The sequence below is a fragment of the Vidua chalybeata genome, chromosome 2 (assembly GCF_026979565.1).
Source record: "Vidua chalybeata isolate OUT-0048 chromosome 2, bVidCha1 merged haplotype, whole genome shotgun sequence".
Lineage (NCBI taxonomy): Eukaryota > Metazoa > Chordata > Aves > Passeriformes > Viduidae > Vidua > Vidua chalybeata.
Genome location: NC_071531.1, coordinates 7324952 through 7347314, shown reverse-complemented (window position 1 = coordinate 7347314; position 22363 = coordinate 7324952). Strand labels below are relative to the sequence as shown.

The 22363-nt window shown below is 37.7% G+C and overlaps 1 protein-coding gene across 10 annotated transcripts in view; it reads right to left on the bottom strand.

Annotated features, from left to right (window-relative positions):
* CASK (calcium/calmodulin dependent serine protein kinase) overlaps window positions 1-22363 on the bottom strand; it is a 187283-nt gene that overhangs the window by 101406 nt on the left and 63514 nt on the right. For all 10 annotated transcript variants that reach the window (XM_053936059.1, XM_053936063.1, XM_053936065.1 and 7 more), the window contains exons 3-5: window positions 8402-8507; window positions 1829-1906; window positions 447-519 (exon numbers count right to left, since the gene is read on the bottom strand). In XM_053936059.1, coding sequence (XP_053792034.1) covers window positions 447-519; window positions 1829-1906; window positions 8402-8507 — 257 coding nt within the window. The remainder of the gene's footprint in view (window positions 1-446; window positions 520-1828; window positions 1907-8401; window positions 8508-22363) is intronic.

Here is a 22363-nt window from a genome sequence, read left to right as displayed (position 1 = left end):
AATATTGCTAATATTGTAGCACTTAAGTCTCTGCATCTCTATGAAATCTTAGTGTGAGTGAGGCCTGTCATTATGCTGTCAAATTGATGCCAATAAACTACCAATTCCAGTTTAATTTATGCAATTAATTTATATACACATTTTCCTAACAAGAAGAAAATGCAAGCAGATTCCATATGAATATTCAAAAACCAGAAATTAAACTGACTTTCAAAGCATGTTGTAATCAAATGCATGTGTAATTTGTGAATACAGACCTCCTAAATGTTCTATATTGATGGAATTAGGGTGGGCTTTAATCTTACATGACACAATAAGAGTAAAGACACACTCAGCAAATAGAGATTTCTTTCCTACAGCTCCTCCCTTCTCTAAATCATAGAAATTGAAAATCAGTACTTTGCATTATTGTGGTGAAGAAAAAGAAAAGTAATTAAGCCCCTTACCTTCACATCTCTGTGAATTATATTATTATCATGACAGTAACGTAGAGCTTCCAGTATCTGTCTCATGTAATGACTGAAAAAACAAACACATTATGCATGATAAACCTGCAGGAAAAATTACTATACACATTTAACAATCTAAGTATTAAGAGTCTAACTGTATAAACTAGTCAACCAATTTAACTTCAAACATACAGAGTTTTGTAAAATGGAGTTTAGATTTATAGTAGTGAATAATAAAATCTAAAGCTTGAGAATTATTCTGACTGAAGATGAGGGAAATTAGAAAAGAAAGACCTGTGTTTTCCAGGTTTTTGTAAAGGTTTCAAATGTTCAATAATTCTGCTTGATATGACAAGGAAGTCAGGGGCCCTCCATTTTTTTTTAAGTAACAAAACACAAAGGAAAAACAAAAGAAAAAAGTGAGTATCAGTGCCTGATTTATCTGGAAAAGGACTGCACCAAGGTCTTGGCTTGCTTGGCACAGACTGGAGAGCAACCTTGCTCTCCACTGTGCCCAAAGGATGCCCTAAGAGATCACTGCTCACAGATCACTGCCCACAGCAGGGCCAACATGTGCAGCAGCACCCTGTGCTGCATCAGAGCATCACTGTGGCTAAGGGAGCCAACCCATGTCCTCTGGAGGCTCCAGCTGGTTAAAGGCAATGTTTTTGTCCATAGGAACATCACAATGCTGGATCAAGCTGCTCAGGGAGGCTGTGGAATCTCCCTCCTTGGAGGTATTCTACACCCCACTGGAGAAAGCCTTGAGCAACACGATACAAATGCTGTGCTGAGCCTGCCCTGAGCAGGAGATTCAAATACAGACATTGATTTCTTCTCCACCCTGGTCCCTATCATGCTAAAAAAATCTACAGTGCTGAGAAAAGCAAAGAATGCTGTGGGCTTTGAGCTCAACTATCAGGCCATTAGGACAGTGGATTTCATTACCCTTTTGCAATTTTATAGACTCTGTCATCTTAATTAATCTCATAAGCGAAAAGGTGAGGTGACCATAAATACATTACAAAGAAAAAACCAAACCAACTCCATCTAGCAAGACCAGTAAAACTCTCACCCTGTCAGGCAAGTCATTTAATGCCATCATATGAGAGATCCATAAAGGCAAACACAGCCAATTATGTATCAGATGTGAAATACAGTAATTTTACTCAATAATCTCATCCAAATCTGTAACTAGTAAATGGCAAAATGCTCCAAAATTCTACTTTGGTTATGCTAATTATTGCAATAAACATCTAGATTGTGGAAACAGGATTATTTATAGTACAACTTTCAACTTTTAGCTAACAGATTGTACAACACTATATTCCATTCTTTTCTATTTATCCTGAGGTATTAATTAAAATTATAATAAATACCTGGCTACAGCCTCGCTGTAGACAAATCCAGCATCTGCTCTCTTCACAATTTCAAAACACAGGTCTGCTCCATCCATACTGCAGGTAAAAAGAGGCAAAAATGCTTAAAAGTGACATTGCAATCAATTACATTAAAATGCTTAAAAAATGGATTTATTTCCCTTACATAAATCTTACATAAAGTACTCTAGATACAAGTACAGTGCATTACTCAATTAAAACAGCATTTAATGGGTAATCTAACAGAAAATAGCTTGCCACAGGTTAACCATTTTATGTCCCTGAAGTCATGTAAGTTCTCTTAAAGTGTTACCAATACGAAACATTTACTTAATTGCTTAAACTGCTCATTGAACAAGGTGTGCAAGAAAAGTCAATGCCCTGCAAAGAGAACACTGCAATTTAACAATTAGCTCCTGATATTAGGTTAAGTGTGTTCTTGTAAGCATTACAAGTGCAACTCTATACCAACGACTGTAGTAATAAAAAAATGTTACTCAATTTGAATTTTAAATGAAGACTTTAAAAAATACTCTAGAAATACAGTACAGTCTTGCCAGTTGGCATTCTCCTCTGGATAATTAAGCAGCCAAGATGAGATTTTACAGCTCATAGATACCTGAGAATACTGACAACCCACACATACTGTATCACCAGCTCTGAAATTTGATACCTTTTTCCTCTTCTCCCTCATCTTTCTGATCACTGAACTTCCCACAATGAGCAGCATTACACTTTGGATGCAGATATATTCACAGACCTTAGTCTGAAATTAGGCTGCCATTTCTCTAAAATGAAAGCAGCCTGGTGCTGCCCTTCTTTTCCCTCTCCTGAAAGGGACCTAACATTGGTATCTAGAAATGTTCACAGCCTGATGGGGCAAGAAGAGAGTAACGAGAGTTAACAAGAACAAAAAAAAAAAAAAATCACATAACTCATGTTTAATAAGGCACTTGCAAAAATATTGAATGTAACGTGACATCTTCAGCCTTCACACCTTTTCTTTTTACTCTCCACAAAGAATCAAGGGGGAAAAAACCCAAAAGGCAGAATTTCCAGGTCATCTGGACAGCCAACATTCCCAAGGCTGTTTCAGTAAGCTGTTCAGAATATCAGCATCACTTCTGCTTTGATACATACCTGAAATGCCAAACTTCTGCTTAGGGAGCCACAAGCCATGTGCAGAAGCTTTAATTCCCAAATAAATCCCAAAGGTCTCCTTCATGCAAAATACACTATCATATGGATAGAGCACTGACAACTGTAAGAGGGACTGGTGACCAAAAGAAAAGCACCTAGAAGAGTGCAAAGAGCCCCATATTGCCAAACCATGTCTGTTCTTCACTGCATCAACATTCCTCTGTAGTTTTTTTTTTTTTCCCAGCAGTTTTTCTGTCTTGCACAGCTCCTCACACCAGGTCTCCATAGAGGGCTAAATATCACCCAGAGGATATCACAGAGTCCATACAGCAGCCATGGGGCAGGGTCACTGAGAGAAGCATAAATCTGGAATTTACTGGCTCATTGGAAAAAATCTCTCATGTCAACCTCTCAACTCTTTCTCAAATGTAGAATATACAAAATGTATGATCAGCTACCAAAAATAAGGAGATGTCATTCTCATGAAGCAGCAGAACCCTTTAGAAGACTAATTATCTGTACTTTATAACAAGTCAGTTATTAAAGATCAGAAAGATTCTAACAAGTCAGAAATTAAAGATCCAGAGGCACTCAAGCTTTGTAGCATCATCAATAGTTCCTGAAACATGGAAGGAGGAGTGTAATGTTTCTACATTAACTTTTCTATTACACAAGGTGTTTATAATCAGCATGGTCTTTAACATGTATGTCTACCTCCCACTTACAGATTTCAGCATTTTTAATTGACATTTTGTACCAGTAAGTGCCAGTTTGAATTTCTTCTTGGCACATAGGTTTTACTCCATTAAGTAAATGGAGTACTCTGTTGGCCTCCCAAGCACAAATATGAGTCAGGTGTACTTTAATCTCTGACTTCAATTGACCATTTTTTCAAGACAAAACCTTTTTTTTAAAAAGAAGATTATGATTCATGTGTAAAGAGGGCTTTTATCACTCCATGTGATACAATATATTCAATACATGATATTGAATTTCACCTAAAAATCATGAGACTTTTGTCTAGCTGAGGCTGAAAAAAAGCCAGAGTCAACCTCAGGTATAAGAAATCCCAGAAAATTCAGTTAACCAACAGACTAAAAACTCAGCAATAGCTCAACCACAAGATGACTTTGCAGAAATTGAAAGCCTTGTATGACACAAGAGCAATGAAGTTTTGGAATATTGATGGAATGAAAGTTCAAGAAGTCTCAACGGTTTGCAACTATCAGCATAAGTATGTGAAAACCAAAAAAAGATAAGTTAAAATCCACTGAAGTAAACATACAAATATATTCATGCTAAGGACATAAGTGGATGAGGCAAAAAATTTGGCAAAAATCAGAACACAGTTGTAACCTGAGATAATTCCCTGAGACCAGCAGAGGGAGCTCATGGAAGGGACATGAACTGACTGGGACCGATGTGTTTTAAATAAATAAATATACACAATCAGTAAATATATCTATATCTATATATCTGCTCTGACACCAGCAGTGACTGAAGAACAGACAGCATACTCCGTAAGAAATCTGTGTTTTCATATTGGAGTATGATAGCTTTGAATTTGCAGACCTAACAGGATGTGGTCTACAATTGAATTTATTGATGAAGAATGAGAAAGCTTTAGAAGCACTGCTTCACTTGGGGAACTGAATTATTAGTTAATAAAAATAAGATAAAAAAATTCAGAGTTGACATACTGCTCTTACTGAGTTTACTGAGTTTTGTACCATGTATGTTTAAGGCTTGTGCACAATGGCATTTTCCCCCCTCACCTGAACAGTTTTCATAGACTTGCCTTCTTCACTTACCTCAAATAAGCCAACTGCAACCCTGTTAAGTACTGCTTTTATGAATTTGACATTTTAAACCTGAAGCATTTTTACATGTTAGCTACATTAAATGGCAAAGCTGTATGTATACAACTATATATATCCTAACTGCTAAATCTTAACAGATCAGTTCTTCTAACATCCCAAGATATCTCTCAGAATGCACTAAGAAAAACAAACCCGTCTAAGTATAGTGAAGACAATATTCTGCAAATTACCAAATACCAAGGTATTTTGGAATGCCCTCAACTAGTCTTGTATCTGAGCTCTTCAGCGTGGAAGTACTCTCAGTCCATACATAGATGATAAACTGCAAATAATATACTCATAAGTCTAAAATCTAGTTTTCAGACCCTTCAAAATGAATATTTAATTTCTCTTAGAAATATTGCAAGTAGCTCTGACCCTTCTCAAAGTATTCTCACTGATAAAAATCAATGATCATTAGGAAAAAATATAATAAGCAATAGAATATTAAGTGACACTTGTATACCACAGAGAAAACTGTATTCTAAATAAAACCAGGAGGCTTATGGGGGACCTCATCAGTCTCTACAAATGCCTGAAAGAGGTTGTAGCCAGGTCAGGATTGGTTTTTTTCTCTCAGGTAACAAAAGCAATCACAAAAGGAAAAATGGCCTCAATTTGTGCTAGGGGAGGTTTACACTGGATAGCAGTAAAAATCTCTTCACTGAGAGGGCTGTCAAGCATGAGAACAGGATGCCCAGGTTAGTGGTGTAGTCACCATCCCTGGTGTTATTTAAAAGATGTGTAGATGGGGAGTTTAGGGACGTGGTTTAGTGGTGGACTTGGCACTGCTGGGTTAACGCTTGGACTTGATCATCTTAAGAGGTCTTTTCCAACCTAAATGACCCCATGATTCTCTACAGCTGCCAGCAAATAACACCAAAAATGGGAAAGACAATTGCAACTCTATAATAGAGAGTAGAACTGGCCTTTCCCAGATGTAAGGTGTTGTCTCCAGAGTCCCTCTGGGGGAGCAGCTGGGATGTGCCCAAGGGAAATAATTTTGCACAGGTAGATCCTCTCTCATTTGTAATGCAGTAACGCCTAAATACTTTTAAAATAGTATTTTCACCTTAGCAATAAGGCCTCCTGGGATAGGGTCTGCTTCTTACCCTACACATGCGCTTCATCTATTATGGCCATCTGCTTCACTGCAATTTATTACAGCAGCACCATGCAGCCTACTGGTAATCTGAGATATGGGCCATTCTAAAGAGTGCTTGAGCTTGTGTATGAATAAGGGGTTCAAAACAGAGCTCATTTTGTGGTGTTAAACCTCACTGCTACAGTGCATCTTCATCAGTGTTTCTATGAACTACGGTTTGATTTTTAAAATGTTTCTTTTCACAGAAGCTTTCAAAACTGGGCACAAATTGTACATTTTCCTGAGTGGTTCAATCAGCTGGTCCCAGGTACATGCTACATTTGCTTGTTTAATTTGTACTTCTGTATTGGTAGGTTTGGCAAGATATTCAGGGCCCTCCTAGCAGCTGCCCCATGCAGCTCACAGCCTATGAAACAGCAATGAACCAATGTATCATTTACGTGCAAGTCATGGCACCAAGTTTTAGGTTTGGTTATTCCAGGCATTTTATGTGCTGGGCCTGCCTTAGTTTTCATGCAAAGCACCTGTGAGCCCACAAATCACTCATCACAGCTGGGTTTAGCTCTGCAGATCTGTGTTGTCTTCCCCTCTTCAGTCCCTTCAGAGTAACTAGACCCTAATAAAATATATTTTATTACTGTAGACAGAAATTTGCTGCAAATCAGGTGAGCTGGTTACAGTAACAGCATAATGAACAGAAAGCAGTATGGAGGAAAAATAATTAACCTACAGAGATGTACAGAGGCGCTTTTCTGCTAACTCCAAGTTTGTTTTTCTGGTCACAGCTAGAGAGTGTGCCCCTACCTGCTCAGACTCAGACAATGCAGTCTCACTCCACACAAACACCAGTCTGCTGCTGAATCCCTTTACCAAAGCATCCCCTCCAGCACAGCACCACACCCTGCCACAGCCCTTCCATTCCCTCACCACAGCTCGAGCACAGGTGCTCCTACTGCCTCGTTTTCTATCACTGCTATGAAAGACTGATGATTTTTGTGTACAAAGGAGACAAGGACACACATATGATAAACAATCATCATCCCTCAAATAATTTAGCTTTGTAATTCATTCTTTCATGTGGCCTGAAGTCAGGTGCAGTGTTTGTGTAGTAATTCTAATTGTTCTGACTTGCTTTTTATGTGTACAAACATAAATTATAATAGGGTTGTCATTAAAAAATAATTACTGCTTTTGTCTCCTATTTCTGAGCTATCAGCATGTTAAAAATAGAAGCAACCCCTTTTTTTTCCATATCAAAATCTTGTTAATTATCTGAGTATGACTACCCAAGGTGTACATAATTATTTCATAATAGGGTAATTAAAGTCCCTGGTCAATGCTTTGGGATTTTCAAAATAAAATGCAAAGTCAGTATTGAATCAAAATGTACAGAGAGGAAAGCATAGAACAATTACTTCACAAAATTGTTAATTTTAAGAATTCATCTAAAAAACCCCGAAGACTTGCAAACAACAATTTTCTGCTTTACCTAATGGTTTTGTTGTGGCTTTTTTACTACCTCAGTGGTAAAACATGTGAGAATTATTTTTTATGTGGACATCTCAAATCAAATTCTTGGCTCTAGTGGGCAAGCCAGTTTTACCTAACAAACCTGTATGATGTGGTTACTCCAACATCAGCAGGTCAAATCCACCAGAAAACGTAACGGAGGAAGATCAGAGAAATTTAGGAGCTAAAAATATATGTGCCCAGACTGACTAGGAATGAATATATAGGGAGCATAAAAAGAAGAGCTGGTAGGCAGAGAGAAAGAAGATCAAATACAGAACATGCACAAAAGACCATTACACATGTCTGGTTGTATCCTTCCCATTTAGATAAAACCTAACTCAGGAAGGTTTTCTCTCAAAGAAAATAATGTGGTCATTTTGGGGCTGCCTCCCTTCTTTGTTTCTTGATGTTGAATAAAAATACCTGTCCATTGCTGAAAAGTCACATTTTCTTCCCTCTTACAACTAAACTCTTACAATTAAAACTTCCAAAACAGATCTTGTAGAAAAAAAGCCTCTTTTCATATATTGTGAACAAGTATATTGATTTATAAGAACACTTAAAAACACCAATAACTTTACTTTCTTATCTAATAATAGAAAAGCAGTGCTAAAGAAGAAACAGTGTGGAAAAAAAGAAATAAAATTTCACATCTGGAACAAAACCCTCAGTTACCCAAAGATGATGTCTACCAGCAGATTTCCAACTTGTTTTCTTACCCCGCAGCCATCAAAAAAAGATCATGCCTTTCTTTAGAAAGGCCCGGTGTTCACCACTTAGACAGTGGTACAACTTTTTTTTTATTATTTGGGACAACCTGGACTTGCCAGAAATAAAGATTTTCAAAGTACTCAAGCCCTCTGAGCTATAAAACCTACAGGAATGAGCAGACATACTTTTAGGATTTTATTTAGCAAATGACAACATGGAAAGGTAAAATCAAGGTGAGAAACTTACAACTCAAAGACCATATAAAGCATTCCATCTGAGCTGTATGTCTCCAACAGTTCAACAATGTGAGGATGCTTCAGCATGTGACAAATACTGGCTTCTCTCTTCAGATCTGTGGAAGATAAGAAGGTAGTTGCAGGTTAGCTATATATTCAAGCTGTTTAGAACACAATGTTTGGAAAGATGTACATATTTGAAATTTCTAAAAAATTCATCCATCTTTAAAAAGATCTCTGACAAGATGATATTTAATTATGCTTAATTCAAATACTCACATATCTCTCAAAATTTAACAGATTCTTGAATTCATATATTAATAGAAGATCTCCTTGGTCATAATCTGAAGAACTCTACAGAAGTATGTTCCTTGAATGTACAGGTGCAGACTACACTGAGATTTTCATCCTAAATATTTAACAACACTGCAGAATTACCTCCAAATGCAGAAGACAGATTTTCACCACACTACAGAACTAGTAATAACTGGAGGTCTCTACTCTAAATCCTCTGCTCAAAGCAAGGTAACTGGAACAGATTGTGCAGGGCCACACCCAGCTGTGTTCTGAACATGTACAGGTGTGGAAACTCTACAACCTGCCCAGAAAACCTACACCAGTACCTGGTCATCCTCAGAAATAAGGAAGTATTTTCCTTATGTTTAAATTTCTTGCAGTTTACTTCTTCAATAGTATTTATTTTAAAATCACATTATATGAAATGACACTGCGAATTTTAATCAGCATATGTTAGTTTGCGTCTCTGCTCTAGAGAAGAGCGAACAAAGCAGGAAAAGCTGCAGCTAAAAGAAGAGCAGAAACCTAAGTATTAAGAGTCTAACTGTATAAACTAGTCAACCAATTTAACTATACTTATACTCTGAAATCTCTCAAAGCTTGAAAGATTTTGTTGTAAATAACACTCTTATTTTTTCTGATCACAAATCAATCCTTCTGCAGAGAAAGAAATGCAAAAAACCAAAGCACACTGAATTAATTTTTGTCTTCTTTGTTGAAACAATTTAGTACTTTTGTTATTTAATCATCCCTAAACTTTTTTACTTTTAACTTATCTACTTATATTCTAGAAAGAATAGCAAAATCTTGAATGAATAGCTTTGATGATAATTTGATATGTGAGGAAAATATCAGTCTGAATTCTGAAGCAGACATTGTACTTTTCTATTCTCTTTCCATACAATTGGTCATTGTTCAAGAATGATCTACACATGCATTTATGGAGAAATAAAAACATGATTTCTTGGTTTGAGAATATTCACCATATAATTGGGCTACACTAGAAAGAAATTTACAATGCACTATTTTCACATGTGCCCTCGTACATTCTTAACACGAATCAATTATATTGAAAAATGCAAGAAGCAAGATGAACATTCCTTTATGTGAAGCATTTAACGGGTAACTCAGATTTATGCTAGACTCTGGATCTTTCAGCCATCTATAAATTCAAATGAAAAGCTGAGAGTTTGGAAATTATTGAATTTCAATCCAAGAAAAATGTTCAGATCCACAAAGTGCAGATTTTGTTACCAGAACTTTCATATTACACCTGCATTATGTGTCCCCTCCCTCACAACCTTGCAAATACAATCTAAAAGCAAAATGACAGAGCAATCCTTTAGAAACCATCATGTGATGGCACCTTAGGAGATGCAAGCAGAACAGCAAACCAAAGTATCATTCAGTGATACAGAAGAAATTTTGATAAAGAAATCAATGTAAAATTTGGCCTGTATTTGTCCATCTATTTATTTAGGTGAAATTCTACAACCTAAGGAAACAGCAGTATGACTTTCACTATGGAAAATACTCACATTATCAGTTCTTACATCACCTTAATGCAGAATAACTACTAAAGCCACACTGTAACCTTCCCTTCCATCACAATAGGCAATGATTTGACACTAAATGGTTCCCACCCCTTTCCTAGGCAGAGAGATTCACTCAAGTACACACCCAGTCCTTTCTAAACAGGATCAGAGATGAGCACACTGAGAAGCAGTGTAAGAGAATGAAAATCTGTGATTCTGGGAATGACTATGGTCTTCAGGAAATAGGCTGCTTGTATTTTGTCTCTTACTTTATAACAACTTTAATGCCACCACACTTCGTCGTGGAGCCGATACCTATTTCAGATGGAAAGCCAAGTGAAAATACCCAACATGAAATTGCAGGAAAGTTCTGCTTTATATACTGGCAAAAATTGTGTTCAAAATAGTTTATTTTGGCTGCTCCCTTTATTAATATTTTGTGGGCTTTATTTGAAAGGAATTAGAACTGAAAGGAAGAAAGTATATGCTGCCATTTCCCTTATTCCTCTGTGTAATATTGGATGAGTGCAGCAATTGCTCAGACTGAGCACCAGCACACGAGGAAGGAGAAACAAAGTGGAAAATAAAATCTCCAAACAGGAAAATGAATAGAAGTTACAGAACAAGGCTTTATATGACTAAGGGGTCTTGGGGCTAAGAGCAGAACAAAGTCCTATTTTAAGCACAGCAGGGACTTGTTCAACAGTAGGCCTATTAAGAAAAAGAAAACGAGGTATAAAGAGACAGACAAGCACATACCACACTGATTCAACAAAGCCACAGGGCGGGAAAGAGATGATGGATTCTGAAGCACATTTGGACTGTGACCCAAAGGTCAAAATAAGTCATGTTTAAGACCAGTAAAAAGGAAAGGGAGGAGGAGAAAACGCAGAGACGACACGTTACATTGTTTTCACTTAAAAAAATGACTCAATCTACTCAATCATTTATCAAATGCTTTTTCTAGACTGAATTAAATTTTACCTCCGCAGGTCAAAGAGGTAAATAAAGTCCCAAGTACCCACAGACATGTTCTGAATCCAACATCAACTTAGCTTGCACCAGGTGATTGAGGATGTCCCTAGAAAAATCCCCTTATTATCTTGTGAGATTATCTGTGGCATTATTCTGAATACCACATTGTATGAACTACTTGCTGCCTCCTGTTAGGTTTCCTAAACCTCTGCTGAGTATTTGAGCCATGCTGTGTAGTAATAAGGGTCCTGACACACATCCCATATTCAAATTAGCCTTTCATATTCTAGACACCTACAAAAGATTCAAGACAACTCTAGAATCTGCCAATGGATCAAGTTGGCTTTAAGCACCAAGAGGTGATGTGTCATTTAGTAGTGGTCATGTGTCTCATATTTACAGCAGTCTCCTCCACTAGTAAACAAAATTTAGCTGAAAGAACATACCTTGCATGTCTTGGAATCTAAACCAAACTGTCATCTTTACTGGCTGGATATTTAACTTCATTTAAATCCTTTCTGAACTCTTCATCTATTCATTTTTCTTTCTTGATATGGCTGAAGAAATTACTTTCTGGTTCATTCTTTAAGCCTTCCCTGTCAGCACTTTTTCAAATTTAGACATAATTGACAACAGCGATAATAAATAGAACTGCAAGTTTTAAAAACACAAGTTTTAGAAGTTTCTCTGCCAGCTGCATGAAAGGTATTGTCACACAACCAGGAACAGGGGAAAAGACCTGGTGTTCCATTTAACTTGTTTAGCACACAGGCTCATACTTTACATCATAATTTAAAAAGCATTTACAAGCTATCCTTTTACACAGCTGTTACCAATAAATGTTCCAGAATTTCAGTCTGTTTACAAAACTTCGAGGTTTTTTTTAGCAACTGGAGACATGTTAAAGTTTCCATTTTAGACCTGGTTACTTATTTAGAGAGGCACTGAAGTTGTTTAAACAGCAGGAAAGTTCAGACTTCAGTAACAAAGAAGAAAAGTTCGAAGATGGAAAAGGGAATTCCCAACCATAATCACCACACAGAGAATGTGAGGGTAGCAACACTGAAAATGAATTGCTGGAAGCACTAAAAAAGATAGCTGCTCTATATAATTGCACAGAAAGATATATCGGTCTTTGATAAAAAACATAAAACATCAGTATCACTTAAAATTCCCATGGAAATTAACAACTCTAATATCCTACACATCTCTGACAATTCTGGCAAACACCTAATTTCCTTTCAAAATCTGATACCCAAGGTTTTAAAACATCTCAAATATACTGAACATATTTTCAAAGTATGTTCATTAGATGATCTCTAGCAGCCGACATAATAGCACCATTTCATTATTTTAAAAGTGATGTGCACAGACTGTAGCAGCCCCATCTTTTTCTGGGACAGACAGCTCCAAGTTTCTTAGCAAAATGGAAGACACATGTCATTTTTATATATACACAATTCATTTTTATACATACACCATTATGATTTTCCAGGTTCAGTCCTTTAAAGGATTAGTTTTCCAGCCACAGCTTGGACATGACAGTATTTTGAAAGGAAGTATCTTCAACAGTAAGCTTCTTGCTTAAAATGCTTCTATATATTTTGTACAAGATACAATTATATATAACTTAAATAGATGTGGTAGTACTAAATTTTAAAGGGAAATCAATATGCTTTGTTCACTTGCTTATGTCATTCTCACCAACCATCCTTTAGTGAGCATCACGGAGAAGCTCCCGGCCACCCCAATGGAATTCTTCCAGAAACAGCTAAACTGAGCTGTGTGTCTTGAAATGTGCCTGATGCATGGACAGGGGAGACACTGAGATCTCAGCCCTAGCTGTTTCACCCCCCACACACACACTGGGTTTTGTCCTGTGGATTATTAGCCTTTGCTAGATGTTAAACTCCCACTCAGGCTCCTGCTAAGGTGGGCAGGGGAAGAAAATACAAATAACAAGAACAAAAAAACTCATGGGTTGAGATAAACACAGGGAGATTGTTTATCAGCTACTATTTTCAGCCAAACAGCCTTGACAAAATTAACTTATTTTTTGTCAAGTAAAACATGTGCTCATTGATTTGGGTAGAGGGAATCAAGAAGATAAGCATGAAACCAAGAAATTTCCTCCTCCCTTTCATGGTCTTACCTCCACTCCTCCACTTCACCCCCTCCAGCCCCAGCTGTGAGGGGTGCAGGGGTGAGGGCCATGCTCAGCGCACTGCACAAGCTCCTCTCTGCTACTGCAGCAAGAGTCCCCCATCTACTCTGCCATCCTCAATCTCCTCCTTCCCTGACCTTGCCATGCCTTCATCTTGTTCCACACTCCCTGCACCTTGCTCCAGTCTTTCCTACCCCTCCTGAAATGTATCTTCACAGCAGCACCACACATGAGGCTGATGGGTTCAGCTCTGGCCCATTGGAGCTGACTGGGAACCACAGCCCCAAGCCTCCTCCCACAAAGGCTGTCCCTGCACCCTCCCTTTATCAAAAACTTGCCACTTACATGTAATCCAGACCTAATTCCCTTTCTGCTGTAGACACTACACACCTCTGCCTCATGTAACAGCCCCATGGAACATCCTGCACAACACCAAATTCCAGTTTAACCAATCACACCGTACCTGAGGTCACACTTCCAAAACCAGCTGAACTTCCAGGGAAATACTGACTGAAAAAATTTCCCTATCTTCTCTCTTTGCCCATTCTTGCTGCTCTGTGAAAATTACTTCTAGGCTCTATTATTCTAATAATACATCAGGGAAGTCATAAAAGCTTTCAGTGCAGCCAACACACCGCAACAGGAACGAGCAGCTGGAGGTGGGAACATCCTGTATTGCCATTGGCAGTGAACCTCCTATGCTGCAGAGCCACAGCAACATTTCAGCCTCAAAGATTTGTTCTTTTTAAGTATTTTCTTTTATTCCACGAGAGAGTATTCCCCTTTCCCTTAATTAAAACAGCACTTCCTGTCTTCCTGGGATATGTGAGCATCATCACACAGATACACCCGACCAGTTAATGGCTCGCTGCCTCAACAAGCACTAAAAGCTTTTCCAGCCTCTCCTCCCACACACCTTGGGGTGGCTGAGGCTCCGGGGTAGCCAAGCTGATTTAACTGCTGGCTCTTTCCCCCTTCATCCCACACACATTCCTGCCCTCTGTTCTAGCAGCCTGCAGCTTGTCACACCACACACCAAATCCATTTCAGTGCTAACTCAGTTAAGAAAAATATAAATTTATTTTTGTCTCCACTGGCTCACTGGTTTGCAGTTTTAGCACGGGAAATGGCTCATGAGCAATCTCAATTACAGAACTCAACTTAAAAGAAAGAGAAGGAAGATAGAAGGAGAAAGAAAGGCTGAGAAAAGCAGCCTTTAAAGCTGTTTAAGATGTTACAAAACACAAGTAACACCTTTCCCTGAAAGTGTTTCCACTGTCACCAAATCCTTATTGCATAATCCATCTGTACCTTAGCAAACATGCTCGAAACATGCACCAAAAATAAACAAATGCATGTGGCTGTGAGTGGCCCTTGATAAAAGCACCATGGGAATCAACAAGCACAGTGGCAATGTGAGAGAATCCACCTCCCATCAGTATCTTTTGTTCTAATGCTACTGTAGTGTTTGCAAACAAAATGCTGCCATGAAGCAAGAACAGCAAAATGCAGTTACAGCTAATATTTCCCTTTCTGAGACTTCCATGAAGAAACCTATAGAAATCTTCATTTTGGGGAATTAGACTTTGTAGATGTTTGCTAAATTCTGAGTAACTTTCACTTGCTACTCTATTCTTTCTCATTGTTTGGACACAAATATAAACATGTTAATGGCTTTTTAGCTGGAGCTGGGTGTCTTGGGAGACTTAAAGACAATTCTCCTTCCTCAATGTATACTCTGTCAGCTATGATAAACATGAAACTGGGTGTGAAAAAATCCCACTTCTCTCTCAACTTCTAATACATCCACCAGACTTGTCCAAAATCTAACAGACAGTGTAAGCTGGTTTGCATGATTGTGTCCATGAAAACAACTCTATCTCCTTTTATTCACTTCCTCATTTTTACTGACATGAAAATAAGCAATGCTTCATAAATAAGATGGTGAATTTTAAGAAATGAATTCACTTGAACTAATAAGAATGTTTTAAGAATTCCCAAAAGAGTATTTAACAGCTGCCTACTGCAGATAATCTAAGCCCATTTCATTTAATTAAATGGTAATTCTTAGCACCTTTTTACAAAGCACTCACCACATTGAAAAAAAAATTAACATTTTTCAAGGAAGAACAAAGATTAGATATCTCTCATCTAAGACTTTCCACATTCTATGTCCTCTTGGTTAATACTCAACAGCAGGTTCAGAGGTAGGGGGAAAAGGGAAAGAGGAAACATAAGAATGTGAAGGCATTACTTTCTGGACTATCATTGCTTTTTTATTAATTATATGCACAATCTGTCTTTTCTCTATGGTAAAGCAGTTTCTGAAGTACTTCACAAACTCAAGAAAGAATACAATAATCAGAAGCAGGGCTACAAACTCCATAAATTAATTTTAAAAGGAGTAAGGAGGGTTCTCTCTGTCACAAGGCTGGCCTTCCAAACAGAAACCGAATTGCTGCTGAAGACATTTTGCAATCTGTGCTGTAAAATCTGAAACACTTCTAATGTTGCACTGTTTTCAATAATTAATGAAAGGAAATTGCGAATAGTCATTGACACTCAAGTTGTGATCAATAAAGTTATGGAGCGGGTTCACTACTGATATCCACATTTATTAAATCCCATGTTCCCACCTGTTTCCCAGCACTGTGTAACAGCCTGAAACCCAACACCTTCCCAAGTACCATAGACCACAAGTTTTTACACTGCAAACCACAATTTTAAACACTTTGTGAAACAAGTTCCTTAAAAGAATGAAGTGCAGCAGCAGATCTGTCAAGAGCATGCCGTGAAATTTATTTTAAAAACAAACAAAAATAAAACAGAGAAACAACTGACCATAAGGTGTGTATTTGATAAAAGAATTCTACATGCTGGCTGGAGCACTGAACTGGCAAAATTCTCACCCCTATGGTCAGAGTGGACTTTACTGAAATAATTGCAAGGCTGTAATTTCATAAAAGTTTCACTGATTGTGCTTTCTTGTACTGAAAACTAACACTTAAAAGTAGCAGCCCCATTAAATGTAGCAATTGTTCCCTCTTTTGTCAAAAAGAGCATGTCCCTCCTGCACCATCTTTCCCTTCATACTAGTGGAATGCTTGTGCAACTGCATTAACACAATCAAGGAACGATACACCTCAACTGCAAACAATCCTTTTCCCTCTCCCCTTGGTGGAGGTTCCCTGGTGGAGCTGTTTTTCCACCAGACTGGTTCTGGCTAGTTCTGAGAACCTGCATAAACATCTTTGAGCACAACAGCACTGATAGCCTGGCAATAGAAACAAATAACCAGATTACAGCAGCAAAACACATTTGACAATACATCAAATCTCAACAGTTTGTACATTGCTGTCCTTCTCCTAATGAGTAAAGAAGCAGAAAACCAGATTTCACAATATCATCAGGAAATGCTAACTTGCCTCAGCTTTATGTTTTCATATGTTTAACTACACCTCAAATTAATTTGAGACATGATCTTTATTTAAGTCGGGTGATATCTCTTTTCCCCCTCTGTAGTGTCCTGTTTGTGCAGTTCCACGTGGACACGTGTCCCTGCAGATTTCTCACTAGGTGGCAACGCAGCTCCGGCTTTGATCCGTGGAGCCGGCAGCTGATCACACACGGAGCCTGCATCGATTCAGCCACAGACAGCTTTGTGTTTGGCCAGCTCTGCACCCCTTGATCCAACTAACGACGAGTACAGCTCAGGCCTAAGAGCAGAGGAAAGATGCCACTCAAAAATATTTAAGGTACATCCGGTGCTAAGCACGTTTTTATCCAGATTCTGTGCAAGACCAGTCTCTGTTCTGCTTCCCGCCAGAGCCCTTTGAAGCTGATGGCCACACATCAGTATCCTACTGCACTGCACACATTGAAAGATGTATAACACAGTTAGAATACATTTAGTTTGCTCCCATAAACCAGAAATTCTTCATTTAATCCATGAACTATAACACAGTGTGTGCTTATTGCTATAAAGACTAGCAAAAAGCTTTAGAAAGCTAAAACTTGCAAGTAGTTATTTTTAAAACACTGGAATTTCTCCTTTTTTAAAGGTTAATCACCCAGCATGCAGTTCTTTGTTTCATTTTTTGTATATTTGTTTGTTTCTGGAGGGTTATTTTTGCTGTAGGTGTGTGTATGTCTATGTATGTGTGTGTTCAGGGTTTCTCTCCAGCTTTTGGCCATGGCAACACAGGCAATGTCTTATCTCAGAATGTGCTAAAAGCATTATTACCAATGTTATGCTTAGATTGGCACAACACTTTTGTGCCAAACATTGACATCTTTTGGCCAGAATTCACTTAGGCTGATCAGGTTAACTAAAGGTTACAGACACTGCAGTCCTTTAAGTGAGTTTTTAGTACTCATGTACTAAAATGTAATGACATTAAATCAAGTAAGTGCCCTCGGAGGCAATGGAACATTTTCAAGAAGAGGATGTTAGCTGATCCTGAAAAATTAAGTGATTTCTCTTGCTGATCATTCTAACGTTTGAAGGTTTTTGGGTTTTCTTTGTTTGAAATGTCCTTTCTTCTGTGACTTAGCCTTTACCTAAATGTAATGACAGGCAAATTTACTTTTTGATATTAAGAAAGAATCTCAGTTTTACAGGAAAAACTCTGGTAAAGATACAAAGGAAATCTCTTCATAACATATTCAGCTAGTCTAGACAAACTGTCTGTAACTCCTACTCAAGGAAGGGTTAAATAATCCATTACACTGCTTCTGCTGCTGAACACTAGCAGTCAGGAACAGCCCAAAGGCACTCACATAGGGAACTGACTGCCTAAGATGCTTCTCATGCAGACAAAATCTACTTGTTTGCTTTGATCAAAGTTTCTTTGGTCTTCAACTGCTGGGCTCTGCACAGCCAATACAAAACAAAGCCAGTTGCACACTAATGCTAGAAAGGAAATCATCTTCTTTGCCCAAGTCTAGACAAACCAAGCAACACCAGCATCTAAAAATGACCCCAACTCCACAGTGCTACAGAGCTCAGTGACTGACAGTGTTTTAGCTGGCAAACAGCTCAGGTTAATTTAGTTTTTCTCAGGCAAAATAGTACAAGTTGCAGTAAATGCTGCTGTAAGGGACAGCTGAATTCTGAAAGTCCCTGCACAGCACATGAACTCAGCACAAACAGCACCTACAGTGCACCCTGACTAATAGACAACTCCCTAGCAAATGTAAGAATGATGCCAATTCTGTTCTACTTGGAAATTGTAGTGGAATACTATCTGAATGCTGGAGAACAACTACCTTAGCAAAACCTGTTTTCTGGTTCAGTGACAGAACAATGTCAGGAACCAGAGAATTCTTCTCAGCCAGTAATAATCCAGGATATAAGAAAACTTAATTTTGGTTTGTTCCACTTCTGCACATGCTTCTCTTTGCAATTATTAACAAAGTCATAGAATTTTTTTTTGTTTTCTTTGTTAACTGACACGTTATCAAGCAAGTTTTGTAAACTGGTGTGCATGTCTTAGTTCAGTCATAAAAAAATTCACTACAGAATGAACTTTTTAGCAGCACTTTCAGGATTAGACATCCAACAAACCAACATAGTTTGACTAGACTTGCTGCTACTTACCAAATATCCATAAAGTACTTCTGCATACCAAGTTTGTAATGCTTTTAAGAAGCACATTTTCCCTTTTCTGCTTGTGCAGCTGCAATACTCCTCCAGGCCTCTGAAAGCAATGCTCTTAAAACACACCGCTCTCCTTTCATTCCACAGAAATCACATGTTAATGACGAAGGCAGTGCAACTGAGTTCAAATCTGTTTCTAGCAACACTGAGGTCACAGCTCAAGGAATAAGGTTTTAACTTGCCTGACTTTTCTCAGATTTTACAACAGGCTCAAAAAAAACCACAAATCTTCACAAACTGTAACTTAAGCTTTCCTTTCTAAAACAGATTAAGCTGACAGAGGTAACATACCCCCATAAAGAACCAATCCAGTGACAACTTTGCCTATTAATTGAGTCCCAGCACAATTACAGGTCATCAGATAAATATTTTGTTTCATAATATTCACACACGTCTCATGTTATTTAAAGGACAATTTCTCTTCACCAATACCGTCAGGAAGAGATTTTCTTCTTTAATCTCAGCCAACCATTAAGCAAATAATATTTCATATCCCTTCCTTATTATCTAGTGATAAGCAAAAAAAAAAAAATCTAAAGTTCATACTTAGCAAAAGTTGAGTTAGAAACAGTTTGATCAGCTAAAAAAATCTGTGAACTTGGAAACTGTGTCAGAGTAGGTGATGGGACTTGCAAACAGTACACCTGCATGGCTTTTTACCTAACTTTTGAGAGAGTTTCCCACTGCCTCTGAACTTTCATGTGATGCCAACAGCAAGAATCACATTGAAATAGACAATTTCCTTTACTGTCACAGGGTATTTTGAGGGACTGACATGGATATAAAAAGCTTTGTAGTAGCCAGCTTAGAATAATGGATTGCTCCTCCTGCTAGATAGAGCAAAGATTGTTTAAGTACTTGCATATAAACTCTTTCAAATTGAATAAGCATTTCTCAGGTGCTAAAAGGTTTGACTCAAATTTGTTTAAATTTCTTTCATGGGTGTCCAAATCTCCAATGATGATCCATTACACTAAGAACAAACCTTTATAAATTTTGTCTGTTTTTCTTGCTCTAAGGTGCAAGAGCAACAATAAGCTTGCATATATACAAAATTATCAAAACATATATCCACAACTATATTTTAGAAGTCCACAGAAGTAAAATAACTGATAATAATCTGTATCCTCTCTGCAAAATACAAGCTTTACAAGAGCACTGTAAGAAACTGTTAGCGGGGTTCTTTTGTTAAAATAAACCCGCATTTCCTTTCCTCACAAGTTAAATGCCTGTCAAGGATAAAGAATATCACTGACATGATAGGGTACATGGAAATGTAAAACGTGACACATCAGTCATCTGAGTTAAAGAGGGCCCTGACCCATTCCACAGACTTTTTAGAGCACTTTTCCTGTCTGCACAACAAAAATTAAAACTATCTCTTAACATGACAACACACAACTCTCAGGTTGAACGCAGCCTTGTCTGGATTCTGCAAATAATCTGAAGCACAGGGAGTTGCACAAGGTGTTCTCCCCACCCCTTCCTGAAGAAGAAGCAAACATTTTAGAGCCTGACTTCCCTCCCCTCTCTTTTGGTGAAGCAACCTGTCCAGTGTGTCTCAGGCTGCACAACCTGTTCTCATTCTCCAGAACTCTGCAGCAGGAAAACAAGAAACCAAGGCAGGGAGGGGTAGAACATTCCACTCAGAAAGGAGATGAATTATGCACCTGCTACTTTGACATCAAACCTCAAATTTGCAAACCCATGAGCTGTTTATGCAGGTTGTATATGCATCTGCAACAGAATTAAAAGTCAGCTCAGGTCCTAGCAGAATTTATGAGCTTAAATGCAGTATATGCATAGCAGTTCTGCTGCTTCAGGGCATGATGATACAGAAGAGTCTCTGCCAGTCAATGCCTGGATTAATAAACCATGATGGACTAGAGTTAGCACCATGTAGGGTCACCTCAAAGTCACAGGAACTCCGATTCTTGAGGATTTATTAGCCCAGCTAAACACAAGCTGTGAAAATGCCAGTGAACACCCCCTGAAATGAAGTGCCAGGAAAATGGGGCTGACACTCTCCAAAAGGGTCAGTTCTGGACTGGTGCTATGGTAGAGCTCACAAATCTTAACAGATAATAAAAACACACTGCATATGTTTTGCACATCCAAATGCTTTCTAACAATAGCTGTATTATTACACTTATTTTTTCTTGTTAGCTACAGTACACCTCAGTCTCCATTTACCATGAAGAATTAAGACTTGGCTGCTTAAATCATCCTGCTCCATAAATCTTCAGTCATGAACAATTAAATAAGGAAATAAAATGGCCTCAGAGCACAGAGAAATTATATATATATACACACACACACACACACATATACATACATATATACACTACATATTACAGTCAGTTTGGTTAGCCTATTCATAACTCCTAGGTAAGTAGGATTTAAAAACAGCCTAATTGCATCATAACATTCTTAAGCTGAAAAAATAATTATTAAAGCTCAACACATTTCTGAACCTTCAGCATTGAACTTGAGCCTAAAGCTTTGAACTTCTCTGCATTCTTAAAAATTTATTAAATTTAACTGGCTTTCCTCTCCTTTTTGTTTCCCAAATGCCACATCAAATCATGAAACTGGAATCCATTTAAGCCTTTTGTTACCACAAGCAATATTATTCAAGTGATACTTGTGCCAACTTAAGAACAATCATAGACACTAAAGTGCTGTGTGCTGTCAGCAATGAATACTGGAATCAAAGCAAACAACACATCTGCCATAACCCATTTTTAAGAGTTTTTGCAAAAATACACGTACCAAATAAAACTTTGAGGACAGCTACAATGGATGTTAATGAACATAAAAATGGAAGTAAGAATATAAATACTGCACAAATGTAGCAACTGTTTCTTCTACATTTTCTTTCTTTTGTTGTTTTATAATTGCAAATTTAACTTTAAAATACTGCTAAGGTTCACATGAAAAAAATTACACAAAACCAGTGGCCTGCTGGTAAGTCATGAAATCTGATTCATCATCTCCAGTTTGGAAAAGGAGTTTGAGATACAAATCTATTATTTACATATAGTATAATTAGCAAGCACGAAAAACTCTCAACCTTGTAAGAAAATTTACAAAAGCTTCAATTTTTTAAATTTAAAAGTTAAATAATTTTCTTCTTTTTCTAGTATACAGATATTCCTCACTATGATGACACATGTTTACTGTACTTACCTGATATTACAAGTTACAAAACCTTCAGCAATAACTGATCTTTGAGTTGAAGTTTGATCACTCTTTGAATGGGTAAAATCTGGTGGAGAATGGACTTGGACATTGAAATAACTCATTAGGATAGGATCAGATGAAAGGGTAAAAACCATTGAC